Source organism: Varanus komodoensis, unplaced genomic scaffold (assembly GCF_004798865.1).
Source record: "Varanus komodoensis strain SLA01 unplaced genomic scaffold, ASM479886v1 scaffold4, whole genome shotgun sequence".
In the NCBI taxonomy this organism is placed as follows: domain Eukaryota; kingdom Metazoa; phylum Chordata; class Lepidosauria; order Squamata; family Varanidae; genus Varanus; species Varanus komodoensis.
The window spans coordinates 11,825,982-11,837,891 of NW_025335941.1; the positions used below are offsets into that span (position 1 = coordinate 11,825,982).

Sequence of the window (11,910 nt, forward strand, 5' to 3'; positions counted from 1 at the left end):
AATTTAGAACAGAAAAATCATGCAAATTGGTGAACAACCTTTGCCAGCGAGGGGATGCTTCTGTCTTGGCTTGTCTTCTGGAAATCACTCATTCACATATTAGGTTTGTCTGCCTTTGGGTGCAAATTGATGCTGCTGCAGTGGTGTTCCTCTGTGGGTTGCCCAAGAATCAGGTTCACAAAGCCTCTGCATGAAGCCTCTAATATCTCTTTCATCTTTTCTGGCTTCCTATGAAGGTGGCCATGGCTCCTATTGTGCCCTCCATGTCTTCTTATCATATTTGAATGCATACACCCTGCCCAACAAACATGAATCTAGGGCACCAGTGGTTACTAAGAGTGGCAGTATGTATCAAGCCACTTCCACGCTGAAAGTAAGTTTAGGCTCTTTGTTTTATTGGTGCCAATCAGCTTCCTTGCCAAGGCTTAGAAGTGCCAGCAGTCTTGAACTTTGGCAACTAGACACAGCATCTAATGCTCTGTGTCACTGTAACAATATATTTGATGCAGGTGCTAATTGTTTGCTATTCTTGGGCACCACCAGAGCAACTGGCCAGAAGGCAGTTGTGCAGGTGTAAGCATTCTGTCCCTGGATCCTGCCCCTCTTGTCTGAGGTGCTAAGAACTAATTTGCATAGAATTTTAATACACTTTTCTTTTCTCTTAGAGACAATACAGATTCCTATCAGTTAGAGACAATTCCTAAAATAGACATATTCAAAAAGTGATGCTGAAATATACAATAGGACAAAGTTTTCTCACTGATGTGTAAAGCAGAGTATTGTAAATGCAAGATTACAAAAAGATCATTAAAAACACCGTTGACCCTTGAGTTTTCCCTTTGCTTTGCACTTACCCAGTAGGAAGGAATGGCTCTGTGACTGAGACGGCAAAGGCCATTCAGGGGGCAGCTCTTGGACCATGGCTCTTTCTTGGAAGTGATGCAGCAGCACACCACCATGCCCCAACACACAGCAGCTGCCGCCGCCACATCCTCTCCCTTCCCTAGCAAGGCACCCAGGCCCAGATACTGAGCTTTTGGGATCCTTGTGAGTTGGCCCTGGAGACAGCCTTTGAGAACACCCCCCAGAGCACAGCCTCTGGGCCTGGATGTCTCTCTGTGAGGCTGCCTGCCTGAGCTCCACCTGGTAGACTTTCCCAGAGCAAAGGACTACCTCTCCAGAGAGGTATGCTGCTCCTTTGGGCATCTGATGGAGCATTTTGGAGAGACTTCCCATCCACCTCATCTCCTGAGTGAGAGACCAGGCAGGCAAGTAGATGGGCAGCCCCTCCAGAGAACCTGTGCATCCATCCTCTTGCACCAGCGGAGGGCTCAGAGCAAGAGCTGTAGAGGGGGGGGGGCTGCTCCTCCAAGGACCCCTGCTTGCCAGTCTGCTGGGAGGGCACTTTCCACAGTGGGTGAGTGAGAGTCACACAGTAGCACCAGTACGTGGAGAGGAACTCCTGATGGAAGTAAGCAGGGAGGGCTCTACGAACTGAGCATGGGATTCTCCCAGGCTCATTTCAGGGCCAGACCTAGTAGCAGCCTATTTCTTGGGACCAGTTTCTAGTGTAAAGACAGATGCAGCCTCAGAATGGGAATACACATGTTTCTTCCATGATATGCCACTTGGAAGGAAGTGCTTTTCATTGTGCACATCTTGGGTATCCTGTATTGTCTAAATAAGTAAGTGCCCAATGAAGAGAGTCCCAGACTCTTGAGTATTGCAGCAACCTATGGAGTCCAGTGTGTTTTGCGAAAGAAAAGATGACAAATGGTTGGGGGTTGCGGGGGAGGCAATGGTGTTTCCTTGCTACTATTTCTAGGGCAGCAATGAAGCGCACTTCTGTGAGATGTGCACACTCTTTATTTAGCATTGCCATTGCATCAGCGTAGACTGCATAATTCTCTGTGCACAACTTGATAGATGAGTTTCTTAATGGAAGTCTTCACAGCAGAATGTTTCCCCATAGGTGTGATGACCAAATTTAATAATGGTGAACCTACATGGTTTAATGATTTCATTCATTAACACATCAGTGGATCTTTGGATGATTACATTTCTTTCATCCTTTTAAAGAGCAGCACCTAAATACAAAGTACAAATATTTTATTGTGGGGAGACCCCCTGAAATGCTGTGACTGAGATCCAGTCACTTAGTTGCATGCTTTAATCATTCCAGTGGCCCACCAGGGATGTGGATTCAGGAGCGCTGACAATTATTCAGTCTCAGGGAATTATGCAAGTAGAAAATACAAACAAAACACATATGCTGGTGCTATGATATTGCAAACATTTGTTCGCTGCTTTCTTGTGATCCTACAGAGTTGCATTTGTACAGAAACCCTTTCCAGCGTTTGCCCCAGGTCTTGGCCCACTAATTTCAAAGGAGGTTGCAAATAAGCAGGCACACTATCCACATATGAACTTGCTCTCTCCACTGAAATTAAAGAGGCTGTTTTCATGTGCAAAAGGTCTGTCCATGCATCTTTATTATCACATGTAGAGCTCAGCAAGTTTGGACACACAAAAGACTCCAGCATGTCCCAGTCTGTCTAAACTTGTACAGAATTGCATCTTAGGGTACATTTTCTGAGCTAATCAGATTATAGTAAGCTCTCTGTTGTGTATGATATTTCAGACGAAATGCAGATTTTAGATGAAGATCAGAAAGCATCTGAACCACTCTATGTTTTATCTGCTTGTCTTAGCCTTTACATCTTAGTTAAAGCCTGAAATTCATTAGTTATCATATTGATCTTTAAGGACCTTGTGAGTTCAGTCATTTAAAATGTAAGCCTCTCATCTTAATTCTGTTGAGACAATTGTCTCATTACTCACTGTGACTTATTTTAGAATATCAGCTACAAAGAGATGCCCGATCCCACATTCACTTGAACCATAAGTTTCTATTTATGATCTGAAAAGTCAATACATGTTGAAACGAAATGTAAAGTATGTATTCCCAATACATCTGTGCTAACCACATGTGGAAGGATGAAAATTGGTAGGACCAAAGTGCTTGTTGCTACAGAGAGAGAGTGTGTGAGAGCGAGAGCAAGCTGTCCTACTCATGACTGCCCTTTACGTTTTCTTAAATGCATTCATTTGGGGAACTTGTATCATTTTGTTGCAGAGCTGTACAATTGATTGTTGGGATGCAGCTTCAGTCCAGTGACTGCCATAGCATCTTCCATTTATAAAGTCAGCTTTTATAAGTTTTAAGCTATCTCAGGGGGAAGGATCAAGGGTGCAATGAAGCTTTGAGAGAATTGAGCTCATTAGTGGCACTTTTAAAACATTGATTGGTGCACTTTAAATGGGCCTCTGTATATTCTTTGCTATCCAGCAGGGAGACTGTAACAATGTCAGAGCTGTTGGAGCCTGTCACGTTTGGACATCATTTATGATTCTGCCCTTATATGAGTATTGTTTATCCTGTTGGGTGCATAGGCATTAGCATTTAGGCTCTATAACTTTCAGACTCATTTGCAAAACATCATGGTTAAAAACTATGGGAAATTTCCACTTTCAAGATTTTCAGCATAACATCATGGTTGGATGGTCTTTTTAGCTGCCTATCAACTGTGTGAGCTGACCAGAGTTTACTCAGTGAGCCTCACAAGTGAGTGGACTTTTCAAGTCAAGTGTTCATAGTCCACCCAATATTTTGCCCATTTAAAGTTACTCCAGTTTTTACCAGTCCAAGTTCTTGCTGAAGACTCTGTAATTCCTAGAACTTATTGTCTATTTAAATCATGATTCTTTGTCTTCTCTTTGTTCTTGCCCAGTTCCTCCCAGATTTGTGGTTCAACCAAGTGATCAGGATGGAATTTATGGAAAAGCTGTGATCCTCAACTGCTCTGCAGAAGGATATCCTGTCCCTACAATTGTCTGGAAATACTCCAAAGGTATTTTCCCCCTGAAATAATTTCTTCTATGGAAGATTTAGTACTGTGATTGAAAGGCATTGATTTAAGTAGCACCAGTTCTTTCCCTTCATCCCATAATTGTGTGGAGATATGTTACTCATTGTAGTGCAATTGGTATTTCTCATTAGAGGCTTCAGTGTGATACTAATATACAGACTGGGTTCACCAAAAGGACCATAAAGATGGGCTATCCATGAGTGGACCATTCATTTCCTTCTTCCCAGGAATTAACCTAAGCTTTTCTCTCCTTATTTATGTAGTTTTGAAATTAATTTCAATGGCTAGTGGGCACTGTCGAGACAACATTCATTAGCCTGATATCCTATATTATTCTGAGATCAGTGATGCATTTACATCTCTTAATGTGCCAGGCTCATGGACAAGTGTACTTCAATTTCATAATGTGTGTGTGCATACCACAAACATAAATACAGCCTCTTTCCCTTGGCTATACACATCAAAGCACTTTGCAAAGTGGCCTTCCCAAGCTAGTGCCCTAGAGATGTGCTAGATGGCCAATATTGTTAGTCCCAGTCAGTGCTTGTATAGGACTGCCCTAGACTAACCAGACTACCAAACAATCATGCATTTATCAAATTTCAGATCGTTTCAAGGACCAACATATCATGGCATTTTTTGCTGTGATTCTGCACTTAATGAACAAAGCTTTCTGTGATTCATGCTTGGCTCAGTATCCCTCCACCGCTCATTTCTTTGGCATCAAGGAATGGTCAAGCATTAATTTTCAATAATTTCACAGCCACTGAACTGTAGAATAAATATAGATTTTAACCCAGGTATCTTTTTAACCTGTTTATTCCCTTTATCATTTTGCATATGCATGGCATGTTGATTATTTCAGCTACTAGAAGAAATCCCTTTACTATCCTAGATGAGCCATATATTGCCATAAAATTTCATGTGTGTGTTTTTCCTGAAGACACACCCAACTGTACAACAATATATGAAGTCTAAAAGATCTAGATAACTTTAGTTGCTTCCATCATAACCATCAATTAATTCTGTGTTGACTTTTTTACAGCCTTCTTAACTCCTGATTCATCTTTTATTCTCATGATAGGTGCTGGAGTCCCCCAGTTCCAGCCTATTGCCTTGAATGGTCGTATCCAGCTTCTCACCAATGGCTCCTTGTTGATCAAGCATGTACTGGAGGAAGATAGCGGATACTACCTCTGCAAGGTCAGCAATGATGTGGGGGCTGACGTCAGCAAGTCCATGTACCTCACTGTTAAAAGTAAGAATTTCTTCCTGATCCAAGTAATAACTATTAAGTTGCAAAGGCGTATCTGTCATCTTCTGTATTAAAACAATATTATGCATTCACATGGAGGCTTTCTTTATGATTACATTGATCTCCCACCTTTTGCAAGAAATCCATGGTGACTTATGTGGTCCTCTCCCTTTTATCTTCACAAAAGCCCTTTGAAGTACATCAGGCTGAGAGTCAGTCATTGACCCAAAGTCAAGCAGTGAGCTTCATGGCCAAGCGGGAACTAGAACCTGGATCTCCCAAGTCCCAGCCCAGCACTCAAACCATATTACCTTTCATGTCATGCCAACAGAAAGAGCTGGGCTGTTCATTTGGACAAGAGAGGAAGAGTTAACTTTGTCTGCCATGTATGTCTGTAATGCTAGTGAGTTTGTTGGACAGGTGCTTGCATTTGGAAACTCGCTAGAGTTCAATGAGACTGTTTTGTATTGCTGATAAATTCAGACTGAAACTTAGTTCAGATGATTGCTCAGGGCTTTAAGATGACACATAAGATGCTTATGATTTTAACTGAGTTCTGCACTTCTCCATAATTACAGTCTCGTCGCCTGCATGGTGTCAGGATGCCTTATTTCAGTCACTGTGCAAACTGATTCCTTTAACCAATAGCCTGAATCAATTGCACCTTAGTTAAGTCATTCAGAACCAAATCATTCATCTGGAGGTTGCAGTTCAAAATGGGCACAGGGGGCAGGGGGATGGCTAGCTCCCTCATGATCACACATCTTTTCAAGTTCAACAAAAATACATGTATCAGAGCTTTCCTTGATATATGTTTGGACTCTAGTTCTTCATGTACACTGTACTGTATAATTTAGAACCAGATAACATAAGTGATTTGCTACCAATGTTGTGGTGAGGTGCCATTGAAGGGACGTTTTTACTCCCTTCTTAATATTTATTAAGATTTTGTTTCATCTTTCCAGTTATAACATGAGATTTTAATCAGTTGCAAAAGAAACTCCATCAATGATACGTTTATCATTCTTGAGAGAAGAAAATAAGGCTGCCTACTTCGCTAGTTTCCAAATGTCCCTGATGAAGTCTTGAAACCTCTTAAAAGAAGCTGCTCTCTAGTATTCTTTTACCGGTGGATTAGTCTTGTGTTCCTGCACATTTGCCTGCAGAAAATATGTGCAAGGGAGTCTTCAGTGGATCCCTGGTGTCATGAGACATGGAGCCATCATCCATTCAGTATGCCAGCCAGATTTTGACCAGCCGCAGTGTTAACTACAGCTTCTTCCATCATTACGAGGCCTACAGGCAATTAACCTCATGCGTGGAAGAATGCAAGCTTTTGAAGGTTTTGCTAAGGGTGGCTCTTTTATTTGATTAACTGAGCACATGAGTTAGAAACAATTCCTAAGGTAGTGTTATTGTGTTATTAGCAAGTTATGTTAGCAACATAAATAGAGCCTTCATTACTTGATTCTGCTGCTTAATTGGTTATTTGTCCTGACTTTGGATTTTAAATATTTTACCTGAGATATTTTGAATTTTTAAACATTGCATGAACATTTTAAATGTTTATCTTGAAAATTATTGCAAGATGTCACTATTGGTATGACCAAGTAATCTATAAATTGATTGAATGCATACATCACATAAGATCAAGGCCTGCCCTCTCTGGCAATGAAAACAAGTGTTCACCTGCTTCTGTGTGATAGCCCTTCATTATGAGAGTTATCATATTATCTTAGCCAGACTGATATACACCCTGTTCCTTCAAAGAATGTTTTGTCCATACCACCCACTGTCTGTGTTGTCCTCCTATGACTCTTTGCCAGCACTTTTTCTTAAATAGCTGAATGCAGAACAGGGCAGAGTAGGTGCAACTGGGCTAGTGCAGAATAACTCTTACTTCCAGTTCAACTCTTACTTCTCATGACCTGAAAACCATGCTCTGTTACTACATCTTCAAATCACAGTCACCCTTTTTGGAACCATTTCACATTGCTGCTTTGTCTCTAACTTAAGCTCAGCTTTCTGGAGCCTTGCAGAGCTGGGTCTTAACAGTGGCATCACTAAGTGGGAGATCACCAGGGCACCCCACATTCCTGTCCTGATGAGTTTCATCATGGAAAAAAAGTGGCACATGAACGTGGTAAAAGAGTAGGGAAAGGGAACCTGAATCAGAAGTATTACAGAATATGAGGGCATCATTAAAGATGCGACACTGGCATTTCCTGGCATACATATCATCATTTGAGTTGTGGTCTTTAGTGATGCACCACAGGATAAAAATATGAGGAATCTTTTGTTCTGATTAATTCTGGAAAATTTAATGGATAAGGGAGAAATATTAGGAATTTCTGCCTTTCAGAAAGCAGGATGAACACCAGTTTTCTAAGGTCCACCTCTCTTCACCAGGGCAGTTGCAGACTAGTAGCAATGAAGGGTCTTTTGCAAATCAGGTACAAAAAATAAGATTAAAAAACCCCTGGCTTCTCCCTGGTTGACAGCTATACACAGTCTTTGTCTGATCATGCCATGCAGTTTCATGTATGATAAAAGAGCATCCCTTATCAAATAAGAGCAGGGGACCTCTCCGGAGAGTCAGTTACTGTTTGAATCTAATGAAAGCTCCTCTGGTTCCAAGATAACAAACATATACATGCATGCCGCCCCTCCTCTTCTTCCTTCCTTCACCATGCCCACACTTCCAATTTTGCATTTGTAAAGCACGCAGAGGTATACTGTTTGTATGGCAGGACGTCTGTAGCCACACACACACACTTAACGCAGTCTGGAGTTCAATATGTAACATTATAGGAGTGGTGTTTAATAGGCCATAGTAATAAGCACCCGTGTGGTGCTTTAGATATTTTTATTCACACTTTTGCCTTTGTTCTCGCCTTTGTTCTACTCTTTGCTTTCCTGTTTCATTGTAGTGTTCTCCCCTCCTGTTTTCCTTGCTTCCCCCAACACCCTACCCCCTGCCTCACATATTGGCTTTTCTGTTCTAGTCCTGAGGGATATCTGTACTACTAGATGCAATGCAAGCCTCAAGCTCCCTCACAGTGTGACTCACTCTGCTAGCCATTAATTGATCCCACATAATGTGATTGCACAGCTCTGCAAGGTCAGTCTCTAACTGCATCTCGGAATAAGATAAGGGAGGAGAAGAGCTACAGGCAGTGCTTGCCGGGTGACAAGGTTAGAAAGAAATATAGTTCTCAGACATGCACAATGATTGACAGATATTTTCTAACATGCTTGGAAGCTGCCCCCATCCCTTTGCTTTCCTTAATCATTGGGGGCTTTCAGGGCAAACTTTACTAGGTTAGAGCGACTGAGAAATGACTGTGGATTAAGTACAATTCAGGTCATGAAATCCAGAAAGCAATTTACTACCCTGAAAAGATGCATGTAAAGATCAACAACTCCCATCCTGCAAGCCACCAGCCACCAGCAACCAGCAACATCTGCTGACAACTTGTGACCAGCTCAATAAGTCTTGCACTTTAAAATAAGATTGTTATAAATGCAGAACTGATTACTCATAATGGACTGAGGGGCTCCTTCCCGCCTCTAAGTGGGGCATCTTCTGAGAATGTTTACGCAGGGTGGATTGGCTTAAATCAGCAAGAATGTTTATTTAAATGTTTTCCCTAGGGTTTTTTTTTTTTTTTTTGCAAGGGTTTACTGAATCTAACCACTAAACCATGTTCATGTACAACTACATAGAGTAATATTCATCCTATTTCATTCTTGCAAACAGACTTTGTCTTTGAACATCTTCAAACTATTCCCATATAGATTCTTTCTTATGACCCATCTTCTCTCTCTCTTCAGCATTGCTGCTTTCTATTTCACTCACTCTTGACCCAGTCTCATGAATATGGTTCACTTCTAGGTCCAAGCAAGGTTTAATAGTTTGATAGTTACTAGACAGGCAAGAACAATTTATTTCCATCAAGTGAAAATATCTGAATTTCCATTAAAAAAAACAAGTTAAATTTAAAAACTTTATTTTTTGTGTTTTGTTGAAAAATATGGATTGTCATTTGGTCTTAATTCCACTATCACATAAGAATAGTCCAATCTGCCCTGTGTCTTTGCACATGGGAACTTGAGTAAGAGAAACAGCAACAGAGCATTCCAAACTTTCAAGAAGCAAGAGCTTGCACTTTGGCTGGATGTAACAATTTTCAGGAGATGAAGAAGTGAAATTAGTTTCTTTACACTTTTTTTAAAGTAAGTTGTTATTTACAATTTTAAAGTCTTATTTTAAAATGGCTTTATTTGTTTTAAATAATTTTCATGTTGGCAGCTAGTCATAAATACCTAGTTGTTGCTGCTTTCCAAAACATTGACTTTATTGGTCAACTCCTGCAAATAAAAGGCCAGATATAATTCCATTAAGTAATTAAAAAAAATCCTAGTGCCATATAACTTGTCCTCTACTTAAGTGGAATCTGCATTTTCAAATTTTTAAGCTTTGTTGTCCTGATAAATCATCAAGAGAAGTTGTTTGCCAGGCACAAAATGAGCTTGCCTAACAAGGTTACACTGGCAAGTTGTGTTTCTTTGTCATTCTATTTTTTCGTATTTTAAACATGAAGATAATTACAACTATCTCAAGTCAGTTTAAATGAGGCCTTCATCAAATATAGGAAATGTCCATCTATCAATCTATACAAACACACATGCGGGGCATTCTTGTGTTTACATGAATATGGGCTTCTGCAAACAGTTCATAATATGAGAAGCCCTTAGACCAGGGGTGGGCAATTAATTTTCCTATGGGGCCACATGAGAAACTTTGACAGTTGTTAAGGGCCAGTCCAATACACTTAGAGCTCTGCTCAATATATATCTCTATAAAAACAGTAAATGAAACATTACAATGATACAATGAAAATGTGGAGCACAGAACAACACTATTTAATGAATATTCACAAAAACATTAACGTTAACATTACATGAAAAGCAATACATTCAATTCAATTTAGCAGATCCTTCAAAATAAAAGCAGTGCAGTTGTATTGCTTGCATCTCTATTATGACAATATATATTTGCATTGACTTTTAATTTGCCAGTGACCTCATGCGGGCCAGTCAGGGTCAGCCATCGGGCTGGATGTGGTCCACAGGCCGTACAATGTCCAGGACTGCCTTAGACAATGCCCTTGTACGCTGTAGACTTGAAGTCATAGTTCTTTCATCTTGCCTTTTTGAACTTAGGAGCACAGAGGAAGAACTATAGCTCAATGGTAGAACAGCTGCTTTGCATGCAGACTTAAATACTGCTTTGCATGCAAGTTAAATTCCCAGCATCTCCAGTTAGAGCTTGGAAAGACTCCTGCTTGAAACCCTGGAAAGCCACTGCCAGTCAGTGTAAACATTATGGAGCTAGATGGACCCATGCTTGAACTTTGTATAAGGCAGTTTCCTCTGTTCAATGAGGAACAGGTCCCTGAGTAGAGTTAGGGTAGAACTCAGGAACCTGGGGTAGCCTATGGATGGGGTCTACCAGACCGTGGCAGGACTGTCTGGGGTCAATGGGTCAGACTACAAATGTGTCCCAAGCAGGGACCTATTCACTTGTGTGGAGAAAATAATGGGTCAGACCACTTAGCAGTTATACAAATGTGTTGCATGTTACATACAATGAATCTTGTATGGGCAGGCAGGCAGAGGCACTCTCAGAAGGCAGCACTACTAGAGGGAGGGCAGTCCTAGTAAAGGGGAACGTGGGCCTTCCCATGCGACCCAGCCAGCAGAGCTAATAGTGAGGGATAATGGGACTTCTTGCCTTCCAGAGGTTTGGGTTATCCTCACTCCTTTTGGCCGTCCCTTTGCTAGAGCAACAATTCTCAATTTTTCCTCCTTTCCAATTTTATTCCATCTTCTGGATCCCTGCAGTGTATGCAAACTTTAAGAATTGTTTATCAGCACTTAAGGATAGTTTTCATTTATGAATCCCACTTTTCTCCCACCACAACCAACAAGCACCACCTTTCTCCACATACATCCAATTATAAGGGGACAGAAATGCTGCAGGGAAGATAACATGGCTCCCATGTGGACTAGAAGTCTACTGCCTGCCCTTGATTTTCAGCACAGCTCACACCTCCCTTCCTTGTGCCCTGTACTGCCAAAGCACAGTCTATGGAGAGCATCAAGTCTGGTGAGACAAGCCTTAAAAAGGTGTGGCTTTTTGGAAGAAATAGGTAGGGTATAACCATGTAATTAAAATGTTTCAGTTGTAGGCCTTTCGAGAAAGACTGCTTTTGCCTTTTCACTTCCCTAAGTATAGCACTGACATTTAATAACTGTGTAGGAACGCATGTGCGCATGTGCAGAAAACAAATTCTGTAAAGAAATCCTTGAACAAGCATTATCCCTTCCCTGTAATACCTAAAATGTGGTTCACCTGCTTAAGTTCCTGTTGCAACAACTCCTGTGGCAAGCCAAGGTAACATTTCCAAGCCACAGTTATTTTCAGCAACCAATGAATTCGATGATAAATTGACATTTCAAAGAAATAATTGGTTGCAAAAAATTAATAATAGCCAGAAGTAATATCTGATGCTTCCCAGAGGTTCTGATGGCAGAAATGGCCCCTTGGAACATTTACTTGGACACATGATACACCCAAAGGACGGTATCCAATGCTGCACATGTGTAAAGGACCCTTAGCGTAACACCAGTAGTGTCAGCCCAAGTGATTGGATCTCCCAA

General features: G+C 41.1%; 1 protein-coding gene across 1 annotated transcript in view; it reads left to right on the forward strand.

Annotated features, from left to right (window-relative positions):
- The window catches only part of DSCAM (DS cell adhesion molecule), a 377,225-nt gene that overhangs the window by 233,773 nt on the left and 131,542 nt on the right, over positions 1 to 11,910 (forward strand). Inside the window, exons 10-11 of the mRNA XM_044441999.1 lie at positions 3,792 to 3,911; positions 5,014 to 5,187. Of these exons, the coding sequence (XP_044297934.1) occupies positions 3,792 to 3,911; positions 5,014 to 5,187 (294 nt within the window). The remainder of the gene's footprint in view (positions 1 to 3,791; positions 3,912 to 5,013; positions 5,188 to 11,910) is intronic.